Genomic DNA, 20258 nt, shown 5'->3' with positions numbered 1-20258 from the left:
TGCCAACGCCCTCCACCCCCCAACGTTCATATTCCACCCCCAACGTCCAACGAGCTGAAGCTGACGAGTACTAGTAGAGTATTTTACCACACTCCACTCCCACGCTCCACTATCAGCAGCATTCATCACTCCAGCTTCAAAGTCTCACTCCCAGCACCAGCAGACCAAACCAAAGACCGTTCCTCTAACGCCAAAAAGCCTAGCCTACAACACCGACGACGACCAGTCGACCACCACGACGAGCGCAGGCAACCAGGGCACGGCCATGCCCGTGGCGCAATCTTAGGCGTCCATTTCGTATTCCACGGCCGGCGAAGCATCAGCCAGCAGCCATGGTGGCCGGCCGCGTCAAGGCGGCCATGGGCTTCCAGCGGAGCCCGGCCACGCCCAAGCCCGGGGCCGCCGCGTCCTCCACCTCCACCTCGTCCTCGCGCAAGGCGCCGGCGCCGCTGCAGCTGCCCGGGTCCGCGGCAGCGGGGCAGCCGGAGACGCCGAGCCGGCGGTCGTCCGGCTCGCCGGTGCCGCCGCCCGGGTCGGGGTCCAAGGGCGGGGGCGGGCCGTTCTCGCGCTACTTCCCGCGGTCGTCCGCGCAGGTGCAGCCGGCGCGCGCGGCGGGGCCGCCGCCGGGCCCGGGCCCGGGCCCCGCCGCCGCGGACCTCGTCCGCCTCGTCGAGGAGCTCCGGGAGCGGGAGTCCCGCCTCCGCACCGAGCTGCTGGAGCACAAGATCCTCAAGGAGACCGTCGCCATCGTGCCGTTCCTCGAGACCGAGCTCGCCGCCAAGAGCAGCGACCTCGGCCGCTGCCGCGACGCGCTGGCGCGGCTCCAGGCCGACAACGCGCGCCTCCGCGCCGAGCTCGACGCCGCCGTCGCCGCCGCCAGGACCAGCCAGCAGCGGGTGGTTGAGTTGGAGAAGGAGGTGGCGGAGATGAAGAGGCGCCGTCGCCGGGATCCCGAGCCTGGCCATGATGATGACTGCTCCTCGTCGTCGGTGTCGTCGGACAACTCCGACTGCTCCGATGCGGCGACAAACGCGGTCGTGCCAGGGCTGTCGATTCTCCCTCCTCTCGCGCCTCCGCCTCCGCCTCCGCCACCACCGCCAATGCCGGCGCCTCACAAGTCCAGGTCGTCCTACTTCTCCGGCTCGTCGCGCGCCTCGCCGGCCAACTCCTCGTCCAGCTCCTCCTCGTCGGCGCCATCGACGCCGACCTACTCTTCAGACACCGCGGCGTCGAGAAGCCGCGTGCCGGAGCTCTCCAAGCTCCCGCCGATACCCGCCCCACCCCCGCCTCCGCCTCCTCCACCGCCACCGTCTATGCCGGCGGGCGGACGGCGCAGCGCGAGCTCGTCACCGTCGACCTCGAGCACCAGTAGCAGCGGCGGAGGGGCGGGGCCTCCTGCGCCGCCGCCACCACCTCCACCGGCGTCGAGGAGGAGCTCCAAAGCTTCGTCCCCGGCTCCCGCCCCGTGCGTCAGGCGAGTCCCCGAGGTGGTGGAGTTCTACCACTCGCTAATGCGGAGGGACTCCAGGTCTAGGGACGGCGCCGCTGCCGGCGACGCTGGCGCCGGTGGGGGTGCCGCCGCCGCGAGGGACATGATCGGCGAGATAGAGAACCGCTCTTCTCATCTTCTCGCGGTAAGTGTTCGTCTGTTCGATCGATTTACTCCATCTTGGTAATGGAAATGGAAAAGAAAGTGTTCGATCCATAAAATTCGTTCATATTTCTTTATTACTCTACTATTCACAAAGTAAAATTCCCTTGTCTTGCCATTTTAGACCCATTCACAGTTGAAACAGACAAGCGCCTTTTCCCCTGTTCATCGCCCCCGTGCTCACCAACCTTCCATGAATCCGTGCAAGAAATCCATGGATTCCTGTCTGCGTTTGTCTTGGAATTTTACGGTCCATGATGAGCAGAGAAGATGAGGGGGATGAACAGGATAGGAGTAGCCGAATAGGACAATCTCTAGTTGGGAACAAAAAAGAAAGCTGCAACCCCTTCTGGCTGGTCCTGTGAATCAATCGAAACAGGCTCAGTGTTGTCAGACTGACTCGTGGGGTCCAGACACTGTCACCACTAGCACAAGTGCTGATGCTGCCACTGATAGATAAAAGAGGAGTGTAATAAATGACCTGAGACAGGGAGTGCCGCTTTTTTTCGAATATAAAACGCCGTGGCTTTTCCCCAGCCGAAACCTCGAGGCCCAGCTAGCCGTTGGAGCCTAGCTAACTCGACCGTTGCTTCGCGCCATGTGTTCTTGGATCGAAGAAACTTTTGAAATAAAATGAGTCTGCTTCTGTTGCTGGGCTGTTAGGGGGTGATTGGTTCATCGTCCTAAACTTTAGTCGCTGTCCCATCGAATATTTGGACACATATACGGAGTATTAAATATAGATTAATTACGAAACTAATTGCATAGTTTACGACTAATTTACGAGACGAATCTTTTAAGCCTAATTAGTCCATGATTTGACAATGTGGTGCTACAGTAAACATGCGCTAACGATGGATTAATTAGGTTTAATTAATTCGTCTCGTGGAGTACTGACGGATTCTGTAATTTGTTTTTTTTTATTAGTATCCGAACACCCCATGTGACACCCTTATGTGACGCCCCCAAATTTTAGTCACTTTCCAAACACCCCCTTAGTCCTTTCATTATTGGGTTTGTGATGGGAAACACAAAAAAAATCTGAACTGATTAGTTTGATTGGTGATTGCAGATCAAATCGGACGTGGAGACGCAGAGCGACTTCATCCGGTTCCTGATCAAGGAGGTGCAGGGCGCGGCGTTCGTCGACATCAAGGACGTGGTCACCTTCGTCAAATTGCTTGACGTCAAGCTCTCACGTCTGGTGGGCTATCCATTCGGTGTCTCCGTCACGAATTCCGTGTAACAGCGACCAGCTAACTTTGTTTTCACTGGACGCTACGAGCGTGCAGGTGGACGAGAGGGCGGTGCTGAAGCACTTCGACTGGCCGGAAGGGAAGGCAGACGCGCTGCGTGAGGCTGCCTTTGGCTACCGCGACTTGAAGAAGATTGAGTCGGAGGCGTCATCGTTCTGTGATGACCCCCGGCAGCCCTGCTCTTCTGCTCTCAAGAAGATGCAGGCCCTCTTCGAGAAGTAAGTTACACTCTGTAGCTTCTGCCTTCTGGTGTCGGCAATTGACGTTCAGTTGTTTTTGCTTGTTCTTGTGCTCATTGACGTTTCGTTAGCAGGTTGGAGCATGGAGTGTACAGCCTTGTGCGTGTGCGAGATGGCGCGATGAGCCGGTACCGTGGGTATCAGATCCCATGGGAGTGGATGCAGGACACGGGAATTGTTAGTCAGGTACTGCAAGTTAATTCGTTTTCACTAGGAAAAAAACATGTTGATTGAGTTAATGAACATCATTGGGTTTAACCATTCTTCCTTTTCCCCAAAATACTCTAAATGGTTAGATGAGCATGTATATTGCTGCTGTGTTTCATGCACTTGTAGACGAATAGGGCAGGAACAAAATCCATAATTTACTATGAGACGCACGGCAGGAACAAAATCCATAATTTACTATGAGACGCACTCATGTGCCAACAGGAAGAATTTTGGGCAATTTGGTATTTTGAGACCAATAGTAGCTTTTGTTTCTTGTTGTGATATGCTAAGAAATGCACGTGTGAGCCAGGGGTTCTCGTGAATCTATTTTGTTTCTGTATGATGATGTCCTGATGAATATCGGGGATCAAATTAGTACTGTGCTGTGCTGTTATTTGGTCCGGCATATGTTTTCTGTCGTTTGCAACTTGTGGTACCAACACAAAAATAAATGTACGCAAACCTGGTATTTTTGGGACCAAAAAAGGCCATATCAACTGTGGTGGCCATGTGCTGTGAACCCCTGTGTTAGTCAGGGATTCTCGTGAATCAGTTTTGTTTCTGCATGTACCCTTCTGATGTTTTGGTCCAGAAGCATGGTCCATGAATTTTGAGCTGAACAAAAACAAAAAGTACCAAACACTCTGTTATTCTATTCTGGCTCATGTTAGACATTTTATTTTAGAAAAAAAGGTGATTGGATACAAAAGCTTGCTACCTTCTTGTATTATTCAGCACAGCTACCGACCATTGGTTTCTCCCTCGGAAAAAGTCTTCAGAAATGGGTTAGTGTAAACTTTTGGGTAAACGGCAAGTTTGTAATTGTGCTTGTGCATAAGCAGCTGGACTGAGCCTAGCATAGTAGCATAGGTTTGCTCAATTGATCATCACACCCTAAATCTTTGAGAGAGAAAATCGGTGTGCATCACGAATCAATGAGTGTTGTGTACACTTGTATTTCCTTTGATGTTAATAGTGAACTGAAATCTAGGAGTGACTTTTTATGTTTGTTAAACAAATATCTAGTTCCCCTATCGTTTGTGTTGCATTCAATTACTGGGATAAGCTTAAGCCCTTAAACCTAACAGCAAATTACAATTGACCAGCCTATTTTTGTGGATACAGTTATATATCCTTACAGAATTTACTTCCTCAAACATGAATGGCGTTTTGATGACAAACCGAGTCTTATGCAGATCAAATTTCAATCCGTGAAGCTAGCAATGAAGTATCTGAGAAGGGTTTCCTCAGAGCTTGAGGCCATACAAGTTGGCCCTGACGAAGAGGAGGAGCTGGTGCTTCAAGGAGTTCGATTTGCCTTCAGAGTACACCAGGTAACCACTCCACTTACTCATGTACACAAAGAGTTGATATGCTCAACTCTTCAAACTTGTATGTTGTGCTCAGCCCTACCATTCCTTGCAGTTTGCAGGCGGTTTCGACAGTGATACGATGCGCGCCTTTCAGGAGTTGAAGGAGAAGGCGTCAACCTTCCAGCAACGGGGAAGCCAAAACCAACATCTGCAACAGCAAAGGCTCGCTGGCAGAAGTTGAAACACATGTATTTATAGCAGTCCGTCAATATAGCATAGTGGAAACGTCTATTTACTTGGCCAAATGCTATATCTCACATTCTCAGTCATCTTGTTGAGTGGCATGAATGTTGTTCCTGTGTAGTGGCGTGTGCCTTACAGCCGAATTCTTTATTTTTAATATATATAAGAGCATGTAGGAGGTCTGAGCATGTATTTTTTATTTTAGAGATACATGCACTGTTGATCTTGATAAGTTTCGTAATCTGACATATTATCAATACACAATCAGGACTAACTTCTGATATGCTTTTGTATCACCAAACAAATACAAATGTATAGTGGGCCAAATTACGTGGAGTTTTGCAGCTGATATGAACAAGACCATTATAAATATAATGCATTAGATAGATGATAAGAGTCCAATAAAAACCAGTGCGCTTTAATAATTAAGTTGAACATAAATCATTGCAGGCTAAAAGGATTATTTGTTTATCGAGCCTCAGGCTTCTTCTCCATGTCCATGGCACTCAAAGCATTCAGCTAATCTTTCGCTTCTTGCATTCTCTTTCACATTCACTTTAGACCTGATGTTGTCCTTCAGCACAAACAGGTTTCTTTCCATCATCTAACAACTGAAAAACATTAACGTTATACAAATTAGCCTAAGAAGTTACTAAAAGTGTTGAGCAAACCGAACGCAAACTACAGATTCTGCCAGCACAAAAACTGGTATGTTTGCATATCAACTGAAATCTATAGAACACAATACAGACCTTCAGTGTTTCTCCCTCCATGTCCTTCTCCTCGTCTTCGTCCTCCTCTTCAGTGGCGTGTACTGAAGGCGCTTTAGACAGCGAGTATTCTTCCAATTTCTGAAAAGGCATTAGGATGCTTGATCTTAGTATACTTTGATCGTCGATACAGATTGAGGAATACCAGGGATTATAAAAGGCACGACAATAGCTAGTAGGGTTCGTGTGAAAGTTCAAATGACTGAAGCATGGCAACAGGAAAAGAAACTGAACGCACCTTTCCAAGGGCCTCTGACCCTTCGTCAAACGGAAGATCACTTAGGCCAGACCACATCTCCCCGATGAGGTCCAAGTCGTATTCGCAGAAAAACTTGGTAACAGAAGAAGGGAAAGGCGTAAACAAGTCCGAAACCGGGATACTGCAATCCCTGGCATCGCCGCTGCCTTCACCTGATGGGATGCCTGCCATGCTTGCTCTCCGGACGGCCACCAAGGCGCCGCCACTCGAAGCTAGACTGGTTCGCCGGACGCCAGTTCAGGGAGAAAACGCTGAGTCGCGTGCGGCTTCCGTTCCGACTCCCGTGACCACGGGTGAGCGTGGGGGAGAGGAGTTGGGAGCAGGCGTTGTTGGCTCGCGGGTGAGAAATATGGGCCGCTCGACCTCGTTGGTGCTTCGGGTGGGGGAGGAAAACGGGTAGAAAGATGTGTGGTGATACTTCCTTGAGGGAATGTATGGTGATATTTTTCTGATAACTGAAATTATATATTGGCTGTTTGGCACCTATTGCAATGTATGGTATGTTTGAACCAAATACGTTCCTTTGAACATATCATTACTGTTCTAAAGATGAAGAGCTTGATCCATTTTCTGTCAAATAGTAACACAATGGTAGCAAAAGGGTTTTCATGATTTATCTTGGCTATATGGAAAACATTAAACCTATAGTCCATTGTATGATATGTCTTTTTAGCTGTGTGTATATCAGACTCGAAACTTTTATAGACGACACCCTATCTATGGGTTGTACATGCCCTAAGACATGAATACCAATGCTTTTCGGCTTGTCTTTTCAACTGGAACAATGTTTTTCTCTCACAACAAATCAGTCGGAACAGTATTCCAGCTTGTTTTTTCAGCGAAACGAACGGGACCATAAGGTCTTGTTTGGAGGATGTGATAAATGCAGCCAAATTGGTTGCATCAACTCAACTCTTGAATGAAAAAAAACATCCAAGGTTATTTTTGTATTATCTCAACTCATGAATGTAAATGTATCGCATAACCACACGTGCCGCAGGTGCATGACCACTAGTATCTACAAAAAAAAACTTACAATTTTAACGGAGGAATAATATATCTAGTGAGGTCAATTTGAAAGCTATTGTCATAGCAACTCTAGTTAATCTAGATCACCAAGTTAACACGGTTTGACTGTTCAGGAGGGTATATCGAAACTTGACGAAAAAGGTACAGCAGGCTTAATCGCACGAATGCTGGAACAACCGACCATACCAACCTGACTCTGATTTTAGCCAAATTAACAAGAACATTATATAAAAATAATGCATTAGAATAGAGTGCGCCATCCCTACCAAAATGGTGGATTTCTCCTAGTATTTTTAAGTAGCAGTAAAATACTATCACTAGTTATAGCACATGAAAATCACACTAGGAGGCATTTAGTAGGAAAAATTTATACTAAATTTTTTAATGCTAAAACACTAAGAAAAGTCCACCTTACCAGGGAAAGTCTAGAATTCTGATTGTGCATAATAACTACTAAGTGGGAACATAAATCATTGTTGGGTAAAAGGATTATTCCGACTATTTTGTTTCTCGAGCCTCAGGCTTCTCAACGCATTCAGCTAATCATGGCTTCTTGCATTCTCTTTCAGATTCACTATAGACCTGATGTTCTTCAGCACGACGAGGTTTCCTTTCATCATCTATCGACTGAAAAACATTAATGCTGTACAAATTAGCCTAAGAAGTTACTAACAGTGCTAAGCAAACCGAATGCAATCTACGGATTCTGCCAGCACAAAATCTAGTATGCTAGCATATCAATTGAAATTTATAGAGGACAATACAAATCTTCACTCTTCCTCCCTCCATGTCCTCCTCGTCCTCCTCGTCTTCACTGGTGTGTACCGAAGGCGCTTTAGACAGCTCGTGTTCTTTCAATTTCTGAAAAGGGGTTACGATATTGAACATTGTATACTTTGATCGTCGATACAGATTGGGGAATATCATCAGGGATTCTAAAAGGCACGACGATAGGGTTCATGTGAAAGTTCAAATGACAACAGGAAAAGCAACTGAACGCACCTTTCCAAGGGCGTCCATCCTTTCGTGTATCGGAAGATGACTTAGGTCAGACGACATCTCCCCGAGGAGGTCCTTGTATTTGTGGAAAAACACGATAACAGAAGCAGGGAAGGGCGGAAACCGTTCCAAAAACCAACTGCGATTGCGGTCATCGCCGCTGCCTTCACCTGATGGGATGCCTGGCACTGGCATGCTTTGCTCTCCCTCAAACGTCGAAGGCGAAGAAGGCGGCTGCGGGGGTAACAAACTGTGCTGCGTTGCGCGTTTGAGGAGCCGAAGACCTGGCCGACGGAAGGACTAGCTAGCTATAAGCAAGCCAGCCAACCAACAGTATTTTTCTCTCATAACAAACCAGCACTGGCCAGCTCAAACCAGCCCAGAAACCGACCAGCGAACAGGCCGACAGTCCTCGACGGTTTCCAAAATGACCCTCCTCCACTTGCGTCGAACTCGAAGCGGCAGGAGGCCCACCCGGCCGTCTGTAGGCGCTTGATCCACGTCGACTCAGTCACGCTCATCGAGGACCTCCGCCATGCCGCCATGGAGCTCGCGGCGGACGCCCATACTTGCTGCTCGTGGACTCTGCCACGCTCGCCACATCCAAGGTGATCTTGTTAGGTTTGCTTCTTTCTAAATGCTTGCAATTTATGTGTTTGGTTAAATGCAAGTTCTTCAGGCCACAAAATTCGTTGCACTTTCTTTCGATATATTTCAATATATTTGTTCATTTTCCTTGGTTACCATCTTCCAGGCTACACCGTCTCAACTAGACCAGCGTCGCTGAGGCATTTGGAATAATCAGTATCTAATTGAAAGAGAATCTTTCAGCCAGTAGTGATTGGAGACCAATGCTAATAGCAGTTTTTCTCTTGTGCAAGCTTGTCTGATCATGTATTCCATTCTTCCATGTATATCATTGCATTGTTTACCCTCCAACACCTTTTGTGCTACAGATCAGCTTTCATATACCTCCTAAAGGTTAGTGGTGACTTCGTGAAGTTATTTATCTTCTCGTAGGGTAATCCAAAGAATATATTGAGTAGTGCGAACACAAGGTTGACAAGTACTCTTGTGTGTTCGTTTTGTGATGAGTGATTGTCAATGTGATCCACGAAGTAGGTTGAGTGGTGACTAACCCTACCATGGCGAAAGCTATGTGTGCGACATGTCTTTTGGCTTGTGTTGTGCAGGTGTGGAGCTCGGATGTGGTGGTCGACGGCGAGGTGAAGGTCAAGGAGGACGTGCCGTGCCGACAGACCGGGAGCGGTGAAGGACGGACGTGAGGCTTGGACCGAGGGACCCAGAGACCGGGTGACTAGCCATGGTGGCTGACACTTGGGACATCGACAAGTGCAAGAAGACATGGAGTGACGGTGTTGACCGGGTCAAGACGGCGGACGCGTGAGTCGAGCGAGGCTCAGGAGGACTTGGCGGGCCGGCCGGTCGAGGACGGTGGTGACACGCGTCGGATGGCGGGGGACGCGTATGGAGTACGCTACTCGCGGACGGTTTGATGGTTTGGGCCTCAAAACCATCGGATGGACGGTTTACGGGTTTGGGCCTCAAAACCCGGGCGGAGGTTCCGAGGTGGGACGGACGGCACGTGGCGGCATCGGGGAGTTCGCGTCGAGGCGAAGCTACCGGTGAGAAGGCGCGGTGGCCGTCGGATCAAGATTACACCGGGTTGGATAACAACGCCCTTGGGCTTAGCGGTTCAACTCATTTGTATCCAGAGGCAAAACTGGGAATGTGTAATAGCCCTGTTAAATAGGATGAGGGAGCCCCCATCTCCCTCACCTTCTCTAGTTTTCATTTTCTCCTTTAGGGTTTCTTCCTCTAGTTTGCTTCCATGTATGAGAGAGGTCCACAACTCAAATTGTAACTTGGTTTTGAAGGAATCGGTGGCCGTAACCACCGTATGTCCTCCGGGATTCATGATTTAGTTGTGTTCTTGATGTGGTTTTGGTGTTCTTCACGAGCTCCTTTTGTCCCTTCTTGTTTCCCCTCTCGTTTCTTCGATTTGGGACGGTTTTGGTTCGTTCTTGTTGCCTTGGATCGATCAGTGACATGAGTAGAAGCTTTCCACCGAAGGAAATCCACTAATTCCTCACGAGATCGCATATCCGGGCAATTTTAGTTCTTGACCTATTTTTTGGGGGTTTTCTTCAATTCCTTCGATTCACGGAGTTAGAGTTTGTCTCGGGCTATGATCTTTTAGAGGTTGCCTTTCTACTCGCTTGTGAACTCTTGTGCAAAATTTCAAGTCATTTGGAGTTGATTTGATCAAGTTATGGCTTGATTTAATTTTTCCCGAGAAACTGCTCGTTCATACCGGACGTGCCGATATCATACCGGACGTGTCCGATATTTCTCACTTTGGAGTTCTGAGCTGAAATTTTGTGGAGACATTCCCTTGGTGTCTAAAGAGCTATGGTTAAAATTTCATGATTTTTGGACACCGTTTGATGGGGTTTTGGATTTTTCTCTTTTGGTCAGCTTGCTGCTGAAAATCCCGGACGTGTCCGATATCATACCGGACGTGTCCGATATTTCTCACTTTGGAGTTTTGAGCTGAAATTTTGTGGAGACCTTCCCTTGGTGTCTAAAGAGCTATGGTTAAAATTTCATGATTTTTGGACACCGTTTAATGGGGTTTTGGATTTTTCTCTTTTGGTCAGCTTGCTGCTGAAAATCCCGGACGTGTCCGATATCATACCGGACGTGTCCGGAAAATACCGGACGTGTCCGATATTTGCAGGAGCAGTGCTGTTTTCTTTTGGGAGTTTGCTCGTTTGGGCTTTGATCTGTGTTCCGTTTGCTCTGTGGTGACCCGCTGTGTTCTGAGGGAGCATCCACCCTTCTCTAGGGTCGTGGTCATCAAGTCTTTCGTGTATGCTTTTTGGGGATTGATGTTGGGACAGTGGTCGAAGATTTCGAAAGAAATTTGAGGCTCCCATTCACCCCCCCCCCCCTCTGGTCGCCGTTTCCGGTCCTTCAATTGGTATCAGAGCCGGTTAAGGATCATTCCACCTTAATCGGTCCGTGATCCACGAAGGCGACATGGAGCGTGGTTCTGGCAAACCACCGCACTTCGATGGGTCAAACTATCCTTATTGGAAGATCCGCATGTCTGCGCATCTCCAGGGGATTGATTGGCTCGTCTGGGAAATTTGCGAGGATGCTACTTACGTTGTGCTCCCTACCGCGGCCCGTACCACCCAGGATCACAAGGATCGGCACAACGCAAATAGCAAAGCTCGCAGTGTGCTTTTCTCGAGTCTTTCGCTTTCTGAGTTCGAGCGTGTCTCCGATTGTACTACAGCTCGAGAGATCTGGGTGAGGCTTCAGAGCTATCACGAGGGGACCGCACAGGTCAAGACCAGACTCTACGAGACGTACAAGCGTGAGTACGAGAACTTCTCTCAGCTTGATGGCGAGTCCATCGATGCCATGTTTTCCCGCTTTCAGACTATCGTCAACAAAATGAAAGCGAACAAGGCCAACCTACGTTATAATGATCATGAGAGGGCGCTCAAGCTTCTCTATGCCCTTGATCGAAAGGTATGGGATGTGAAGGTGTCGGCGATCATCGAGTCCGCCAACTACGACACCCTCACTGTTGACGAGCTTTTCAGCAAGCTCAAGTCCACAGAGATCGACTACCAAACCCAAGCCAAGCTCAAGAATCCCTCTGCACCAGCCATGGCTTTGGTCTCAGGTAGTGGTTCAAGTTCATTGACTAACCCTTCACAAGCTTCTTTCTCTTTGTCGTGCTTGATGTCAGTCACAGAGGAGCAGCTGGAGTCTCTTGGGGATGATGAGTTGGCACTCGTCATCAGTCGGTTCTCTCGGTTTCACAACAACCGTTTGAATCGCCGACGCAGTGGTGGCCCGAAGGAGGGATGCTATGAATGTGGAGATCTGGACCACTTCGTCGCGCACTGCCCCAAGAAGAAGCCCTTCATCAACAAGTACGACTCCGGCAAGCGCAAGGATAAGCGCGACTACACCTCTGGCAAGCACAAGGCCAAGGGCGGTTTCGACAAGGAGGCGATCAAGAAGGCGTACCGCAGGAAGGCCAAAGCTCAAGAACGCGCCTTCCTCGCCTCCCTCAGCGACCTCGACGACGACTCCGACGATGATCACTCTTCTTGTCCCTCGACCGACGATGAGTCCAAGAAGAAGCGCGAGGACAAGCTCAACGGTCTCTGCTTTGTCGCCGGTGCAAACCGTGTTGGGTTTTGCACTATGGCGGTTGACGGTGGAGCAAAGCTCAAAAAGAACGTCGACGTCGACGACGACGAAAATGAGGTACCGCCCACACTTGACTCACTTATGCTTGAGCTTGATACTATGAATGATACATTGATGAGTCAAGATAAGTTGCTTAAGCGTGCTGCCCGTGAGAGAAAAGAGTTTAAGGACCAGCTAGAGGTTGCTTTGAAGGAGTTGGAGCTTGCCAAGAGTGGTGTAGTGGTGTCAGAGGAGGAGGAGTGCGATGAGTGCGCTATACACATGTCTAACCTCTTTGACTTGCAATCCAAGTATGCTGTTTTGCTTGATGAATGTGATGAGTTGAAGTCTTGTTCTGGGTTGCTCGGTGCGTGCAAGTCCTGCTCAGGCTTGCAATCTGAGTTGGCAGAGAAGGTTGCCAAACTTGCTGAGTTTGAGAAGGCCAACTTAGATAGCATCACCACTACATGTGTTCGATGTGAAGCTTTGGTGTTGGAGCTTGAGTCCTGCAGGCACGACAAGATGGGAACCGAGGAAGAAAACACACAACTTCGATCCATCTTGAGCTGGGTGTCGTGCAGTGAACCCCAGTTGGGCATGATGGTGAGCCAGTTCAGGCGGGGAACTGACTCATCGAGAGTAGGCTTTGCTATAGGTGGGAAGGGTGAGCATGTCTATGGCAAGGTTGGTGAACATAGTGGTTTGAACCCAAGTGAGAAACCCACCAACACTCCCAAATTGATCAGGATCCCTCCACCAGAGTCTACCAAGCCTATGATCAAAGATGGTGTGTTTGAAGAACCACCAAAAGCTCCACCATCCAAGCAAGTTTGGGTTCCCAAACCGAACCACTTTCGAAACTCACTCGATACTCTACCCAACATCTCTAGTGCACCCCTTCCTAAAGCCAAAAAGCCTCAGAGAGTGAACCACATCCACAAGAGAGTGAGTCAACCACCATCCAAGAGAGAGGTGAGGTACCACTGTGACTATTGCCATAGAGATGGTCATTTGGCTGAGTTTTGCTTTAGGAGGAAGAGAGATGAGCGGCGTGAGTACGAGTTGAACAACCGGAACATGTACCATCCTCCCCATGGCGTACATGTACCGCCTGTTCAGAGGCACAGTGTTAGGCCTAGAGGTGCAATGCCTCAAGGTGCTAGGCCTCAGGTGGCGAGACCACGTGGTGGTCGTGCCCGGCGTGGCCCAAGTCATGATCTATATGACTCTGGACCTCGCGACGGTGGCTTTCAGTCCCACACTCCTAGCGGACCACGTTTTCCCCCACGTGGTGATCGCTTCTCTCCAATGGGACATGGCATGTATGGTGTTTTTCCTAACACTTTTCTAGGGCAAATGACTCAACACTGGTATTCTCCTCATTTCACTAACCCCAGTGTTGTGCCATTTGCTCACCCCCTGTCTTTCTATTGATGCAGAGCGGAGGCCTGGAGAACACGTGGCTTGTTGATTCCGGCTGTTCGCGCCACATGACCGAAAGTTCCAAATGGTTCTCCAGCCTCGACCCCATGCAATACAAGGAGTACATCACATTTGGGGACAATAGCAAAGGTAAGGTGCTGTCTCATGGGACCATTCGGGTCAATGAGTCTTTTATCTTGAAGGACATTGCTTTGGTTTCAAGCCTGCATTTTAATTTGCTCTCTGTTTCGCAACTCCTTCAAGATGGGTTTGAGGTGCGCTTTAAGACTGGACTTTCTCGTGTGCTCGATTCTCAGGGACATCTAGTTTGTCAGATCGTTCCTTTTGGCTGAGTTTTCAGAGCTGATTTCTCTCAGTCTTTCGGTTCTTCTCGCTGTTTGGTTGCCGGATCTTCTTCTGATTTGTGGAAGTGGCATAGGAGACTTGGTCACTTGAGCTTTGATCTCCTAGTGAGGTTGAGTTCTCTTGACATGATCCGAGGATTGCCCAAACTTAAGTTTGAGAAGGATCTGGTATGCCATCCCTGTTGCCACGGAAAGATGGTGGCTGCTTCCCATCCTCCAGTGACTCAGGTCATGACCACGAGACCCGGTGAGCTACTCCATATGGACACTGTTGGTCCGGCTCGGGTTCGGTCAGAGGGAGAGAAGTGGTACGTTCTAGTGATCGTGGATGATTTTTCTCGTTATTCTTGGGTGTTTTTCATGGAGGGCAAGGACGAAGCGTTTTCTCATGCTCGTGACTTGATCTTGAGGTTGCAAACTGAGTTACCAAAGAATGCCATACGAGCTATCCGCAGTGACAATGGCACTGAGTTCAAAAACTCTCAGTTTAACACCTTTTGTGCTTCTTTGGGTCTTGAACATCAGTTTTCTTCGCCCTATGTTCCTCAGCAGAATGGTGTTGTTGAGCGCAAAAATCGGACTTTGGTTGAAATGGCCAGGACGATGCTCGATGAGCATAGGACTCCTAGGCGTTACTGGGCCGAAGCCATCAACACCGCCTGCCATGTTTCAAACCGCATTTTTCTTCGTGCTTTCTTAAAGAAGACATCCTACGAATTGCGGTTTGGGCGTCCACCCAAGGTGAGTCATTTTTGAGTCTTCGGTTGTAGGTGCTTCACTCTTAAGCAAGGTAATCTTGACAAGTTTGAATCTAGATCTTCGGACGGTATATTTCTTGATTACGCTTCTCATTCACATGCGTACCGTGTGCTTAATCTTGAGACTAACCGTGTCGTGGAGACTTGTGAAGTCACTTTCGATGAAACCATGCCCTCTTCTATTTCGGTCTTTGAACGTGCAGGTGATGAAGAGATGGGTGATAGCATTTTTGTTGAGGATGACGATGATGTCGATTGGGATGATCCCAAGCCATCTCAACCGGCTGCCCCGATCGAGCCAGCTTCGACCACTTCGGCTCACGGCCCCGAGCCCTCCACCTCTACTTCATGGGGTCCGTGCGAGCCGCTTCCTCAATCGACTGAGGAGGCCCCAGCTGTGGATGAGGGGGAGGCGACTTCATCTTTGGGTGCACCTCGACATATCCAGCGACGCCATCCTCCTCAGACCATGATCGGCGACATCGACGAAAGGGTAACGCGTTCCAAGTCTTATCATATTTCCCATTTCGCTCATTCTACTTTCGTAGCTTCTTTTGAGCCTCGAGATATTGGACACGCACTATCTAATGCCGATTGGGTTAATGCTATGCACGAGGAGTTAGAGAACTTTGAGCGGAACCAAGTGTGGGTTTTAGTTCCACCTCCACCAGAGTGCCACCCCATAGGTACAAAGTGGGTTTACAAGAACAAGCAGAGTGAGGATGGGGTGGTGGTGAGAAACAAGGCGAGATTAGTGGCTCAGGGTTTTTGCCAAAAAGAGGGAATAGACTATGAAGAAACCTTTGCTCCTGTTGCCCGTCTAGAAGCCATTAGGATTCTTTTAGCATTTGCAGCTTCGAAAGGGTTCAAGCTGTATCAGATGGATGTAAAGAGTGCCTTCTTGAATGGGTACATAGAGGAAGAGGTTTATGTGAGGCAACCCCCTGGCTTTGAAAATCCAAAGTACCCCAACCATGTTTTTAAACTCCACAAAGCCTTGTATGGTTTGAAACAAGCCCCGAGAGCCTGGTATGAGCGTTTGAAAGCTTTCTTGCTTGATAAGGGTTTTAGGATGGGTTCCGTAGATAAGACTCTGTTCCTCCTCAAGCAAGGCACAGACATCCTTTTGGTTCAGATATACGTGGATGATATAATCTTTGGTGGCTCTTCTCATGCTCTTGTTGCCAAGTTTTCAGATACTATGAGCAGGGAATTTGAGATGAGCATGATGGGCGAATTGACTTTCTTCCTTGGGCTGCAAATCAAGCAAACTCGTGAGGGGACGTTCGTGCACCAAGGCAAGTACACCAAGGACGTGCTCAAGAAATTTGATATGGGTGAGGCCAAGCCTCTTTCGACGCCCATGTCAACCACGACGGCCCTGGATGAGGACAAGGAGGGAGAGGCAGTGGACCAGAAGGAATACCGAAGCATGATCGGGTCCCTGCTGTACCTAACGGCGACGAGACCGGACATCCAATTCGCAGTCTGCTTGTGCGCGCGTTTTCAGTCTTCTCCGCGCACGTCTCATCGTCAAGCCATCAAGCGGATCCTCAGGTACCTTCGTTTCACACCCGAGTTTGGTCTTTGGTTTTCAGCTTCCTCCTCCCTTTCTCTTTGTGGGTATTCTGATGCGGATTATGCTGGTTGTCGTGTTGAGAGGAAGTCCACTTCAGGGACTTGTCAATTTCTTGGATCTTCTCTTGTGTCTTGGTCTTCTCGCAAGCAGTCTAGCGTCGCCCAATCCACCACAGAAGCTGAGTATGTTGCTGCTGCTGCTTGTTGTTCCCAGTTGCTTTGGATGATAGCTACTCTGAGAGACTTTGGGTTAGAGTTTAGGCGAGTGCCTTTGTTTTGTGACAGCACCAGCGCCATAAGTGTAGCCAAAAACCCAGTCCTTCACTCAAAGACAAAGCACATAGAAGTTCGCTTTCACTTCTTGCGTGACCACTATGAGAAAGGTGATATTGATCTGCACCACATTAATACCCAAAACCAGCTCGCAGATATCTTCACCAAACCACTTGACCAAGCCCAGTTTGCTCGCTTGCGAGGGGAGCTTGGAGTTTGTTTCCCTTTTTAGAGGAGGGAAACTTTGGTTGTTGTATTCTAGTTTTGCTTTTCTTTGTAGTTTAGTCTTTGTTTTTGTCTTTATATCATACTTGCATATCATATCATCATGTATCATATTGCATCCTGAGCTTCATCCTTATAGTAGCTAGATTGACACTATGCTCTTGTTGGGGATGTTATGGATATACATGATGTGCTTTTGGCTTAGGCTCTTCTTGATCAATTGATGCATGTTATGAGCTAAGCTTATTTTCCAAACTGTGAACTTGATTAAAACTTGTTGAAACATGAAATGTGTTCACCACTACTTATGGCACTAGCATGTGTAGAATGTGTTGAGATCTTTTTCTTGCTTCATGTATATGCTTAGTTGCTACGGCTCATACTTTGAGTTACACACTTGCTTGAGAAACTTGAATTTGTGCTAAAACTTGAAAATCAAACTAAGTGAATTGAAAAGATCGGGATGGGTCTGTACTATCCTATGTCAGAGTATCGAGACAGCTCCAAATTGCACTTATTGGTGAACTTGAGCTCTGTAATGGATACCGAGATCATTGTCTTAAGCTTCTGATTGCTTTTGGCATAGGCTTGACATGGTCGCTAAGTCAGGTTTTGGTGGCACAGATAACCTTCCGCACACACTTGTCTGACAAACTTTGGTAATAAGCTGCATAACTCTGGTAAATTTCAATTGGTGTCTAAAATTTGATCAAACCACAAGTTTGTCTCATGACATGATGTGTGAACCTTGTTTGGGGTAGTTCGCTTTGCATACATGTGTAGCACAAGGTCGATCTCCTGTCTATTTTTGCTATGTGCTCCTTTGGTGGTGAATCCTCTTTTAAAATTGCTCAAACTTGATCAAAATTGCTTAAATGCCATATTTCGTCTCATTTGGTCACTTTGAGCATTTGCTAGCACTTGTATGTGTTGCTATATATACATGACAGCATCAACTAGAGCCTCTTTTCAATCTACTTACTATAATCTTGAAGCTTCTGCATTCGTGCATTTCTGCATTCATAGCATAATTTGAGGGGAAGATGCAATCTTTAGGCTCTAGCTTGATAAGTGCATGTGTCAACAAGGGGGAGAAGTTTCCACACTCACAATGTCACCTAAAGTTGAGCGATATGCATTCATTTGAGAGAGATTGCACTTGTTCAGGGGGAGTGGCATTTGAGGTGTTTTGCTAGATGTGTTGAGCCTTTGCCTCTTCTGGAGGGCCTAGCAGTTTTGCATTTGAGGTGTTTTGCTAGATGTGTTGAGCCTTTGCCTCTTCTGGAGGGTCTAGCAGTTTTTCGGCTTTTCGAGCTTTGCTAGTGGTGTTGAGCCCGTTGCCTCTTCTTGAGGGCTAGTTTTGTTTTACTTGGTTGCGTCGAGCCGTTGCCCATGTCTTTGGGGACCAAGTTTTGCTCACCTTCAAATGACCCAGTTTTTGGCTTTCTTTGGCTTTTGGTCATTTGGGTGAGTTCTTTCGTTTCTCTTCTTCTTCTTTTTCTTTTGCTCAAGCTGTTCGTGTATTGGTGTTGACAATGCACTCATCAAGGGGGAGATTGCGAACACAAGGTTGACAAGTACCCTTGTGTGTTCGTTTTGTGATGAGTGATTGTCAATGTGATCCACGAAGTAGGTTGAGTGGTGACTAACCCTACCATGGCGAAAGCTATGTGTGCGACATGTCTTTTGGCTTGTGTTGTGCAGGTGTGGAGCTCGGATGTGGTGGTCGACGGCGAGGTGAAGGTCAAGGAGGACGTGCCGTGCCGACAGACTGGGAGCGGTGAAGGACGGACGTGAGGCTTGGACCGAGGGACCCAGAGGCCGGGTGACTAGCCATGGTGGCTGACACTTGGGACATCGACAAGTGTAAGAAGACATAGAGTGACGGTGTTGACCGGGTCAAGACGGCGGACGCGTGAGTCGAGCGAGGCTCAGGAGGACTTGGCGGGCCGGCCGGTCGAGGACGGCGGTGACACGCGTCGGATGGCGGGGGACGCGTATGGAGTACGCTACTCGCGGACGGTTTGATGGTTTGGGCCTCAAAACCATCGGATGGACGGTTTACGGGTTTGGGCCTCAAAACCCGGGCGAAGGTTCCGAGGTGGGACGGACGGCACGTGGCGGCATCGGGGAGTTCGCGTCGAGGCGAAGCTACCGGTGAGAAGGCGCGGTGGCCGTCGGATCAAGATTACACCGGGTTGGACAACAACGCCCTTGGGCTTAGCGGTTCAACTCATTTATATCCAGGGGCAAAACTGGGAATGTGTAATAGCCCTGTTAAATAGGATGAGGGAGCCCCCATCTCCCTCACCTTCTCTAGTTTTTATTTTCTCCTTTAGGGTTTCTTCCTCTAGTTTGCTTCCATGTATAAGAGAGGTCCACAACTCAAATTGTGACTTGGTTTTGAAGGAATCGGTGGCCGTAATCACCGTATGTCCTCCGGGATTCATGATTTAGTTGTGTTCTTGATGTGGTTTTGGTGTTCTTCACGAGCTCCTTTTGTCCCTTCTTGTTTCCCCTCTCGTTTCTTCGATTTGGGACGGTTTTGGTTCGTTCTTGTTGCCTTGGATCGATCAGTGACATGAGTAGAAGCTTTCCACCGAAGGAAATCCACTAATTCCTCACGAGATCGTAGATCCGGGCAATTTTAGTTCTTGACCTATTTCTTAGGGGTTTTCTTCAATTCCTTCGATTCACGGAGTTAGAGTTTATCTCGGGCTATGATCTTTTAGAGGTTGCCTTTCTACTCACTTGTGAACTCTTGTGCAAAATTTCAAGTCATTTGGAGTTGATTTGATCAAGTTATGGCTTGATTTAATTTTTCCCGAGAAACTGCTCGTTCATACCGGACGTGTCCGATATCATACCGGACGTGTCCGATATTTCTCACTTTGGAGTTCTGAGCTGAAATTTTGTGGAGACCTTCCCTTGGTGTCTAAAGAGTTATGGTTAAAATTTCATGATTTTTGGACACCGTTTGATGGGGTTTTGGATTTTTCTCTTTTGGTCAGCTTGCTGCTGAAAATCCCGGACGTGTCCGATATCATACCGGACGTGTCCGATATTTCTCACTTTGGAGTTTTGAGCTGAAATTTTGTGGAGACCTTCCCTTGGTGTCTAAAGAGCTATGGTTAAAATTTCATGATTTTTGGACACCGTTTGATGGGGTTTTGGATTTTTCTCTTTTGGTCAGCTTGCTGCTGAAAATCCCGGACGTGTCCGATATCATACCGGACGTGTCCGGAAAATACCGGACGTGTCCGATATAATACCGGACGTGTCCGATATTTACAGGAGCAGTGCTATTTTCTTTTGGGAGTTTGCTCGTTTGGGCTTTGATCTGTGTTCCGTTTGCTCTGTGGTGACCCGCTGTGTTCTGAGGGAGCATCCACCCTTCTCTAGGGTCGTGGTCATCAAGTCTTTCGTGTATGC

General features: G+C 48.4%; 2 protein-coding genes across 2 annotated transcripts; one reads left to right on the top strand and one right to left on the bottom strand.

Annotated features, from left to right (window-relative positions):
* Positions 1-86: 86 nt before the first annotated feature.
* LOC136509908 (protein INCREASED PETAL GROWTH ANISOTROPY 1-like) lies at positions 87-5130 on the top strand. Its single transcript, XM_066504500.1, has 6 exons — positions 87-1634; positions 2724-2855; positions 2944-3125; positions 3221-3332; positions 4553-4690; positions 4782-5130. The coding sequence occupies exons 1-6, from the start codon at positions 333-335 to the stop codon at positions 4908-4910; spliced, it is 1995 nt and encodes a 664-aa protein (XP_066360597.1). The 5' UTR covers positions 87-332; the 3' UTR covers positions 4911-5130.
* Positions 5131-5258: 128 nt separating this feature from the next.
* Positions 5259-6284, bottom strand: LOC136509925 (uncharacterized). The gene is made up of 3 exons (XM_066504516.1): positions 5921-6284; positions 5665-5763; positions 5259-5523 (listed from the first exon to the last, which is right to left on the bottom strand). Exons 1-3 carry the CDS (start codon positions 6110-6112, stop codon positions 5470-5472), a joined length of 345 nt encoding a protein of 114 aa, XP_066360613.1. The 5' UTR covers positions 6113-6284; the 3' UTR covers positions 5259-5469.
* Positions 6285-20258: the final 13974 nt, after the last annotated feature.

This window comes from Miscanthus floridulus, chromosome 16, assembly GCF_019320115.1.
Source record: "Miscanthus floridulus cultivar M001 chromosome 16, ASM1932011v1, whole genome shotgun sequence".
NCBI lineage: Eukaryota > Viridiplantae > Streptophyta > Magnoliopsida > Poales > Poaceae > Miscanthus > Miscanthus floridulus.
Note: the sequence above shows the minus strand (reverse complement) of the source record. Positions and strands in the feature narration are given on the sequence as shown.

What these genes read in the sequence shown, in the direction of transcription:
- LOC136509908 (XM_066504500.1), top strand. Translation starts at nt 333, where the DNA reads ATGGTGGCCGGCCGCGTCAAGGCGGCCATGGGCTTCCAGCGGAGCCCG. An exon ending in GCTCTTCTCATCTTCTCGCG is followed by an intron (nt 1,635 to 2,723) that starts GTAAGTGTTCGT and finishes TGGTGATTGCAG; the next exon opens with ATCAAATCGGACGTGGAGAC. An exon ending in TTGCCTTCAGAGTACACCAG is followed by an intron (nt 4,691 to 4,781) that starts GTAACCACTCCA and finishes CATTCCTTGCAG; the next exon opens with TTTGCAGGCGGTTTCGACAG.
- LOC136509925 (XM_066504516.1), bottom strand. Translation starts at nt 6,112, where the DNA reads ATGGCAGGCATCCCATCAGGTGAAGGCAGCGGCGATGCCAGGGATTGC. An exon ending in GGTCAGAGGCCCTTGGAAAG is followed by an intron (nt 5,764 to 5,920) that starts GTGCGTTCAGTT and finishes ATGCCTTTTCAG; the next exon opens with AAATTGGAAGAATACTCGCT. An exon ending in TGGAGGGAGAAACACTGAAG is followed by an intron (nt 5,524 to 5,664) that starts GTCTGTATTGTG and finishes AATGTTTTTCAG; the next exon opens with TTGTTAGATGATGGAAAGAA.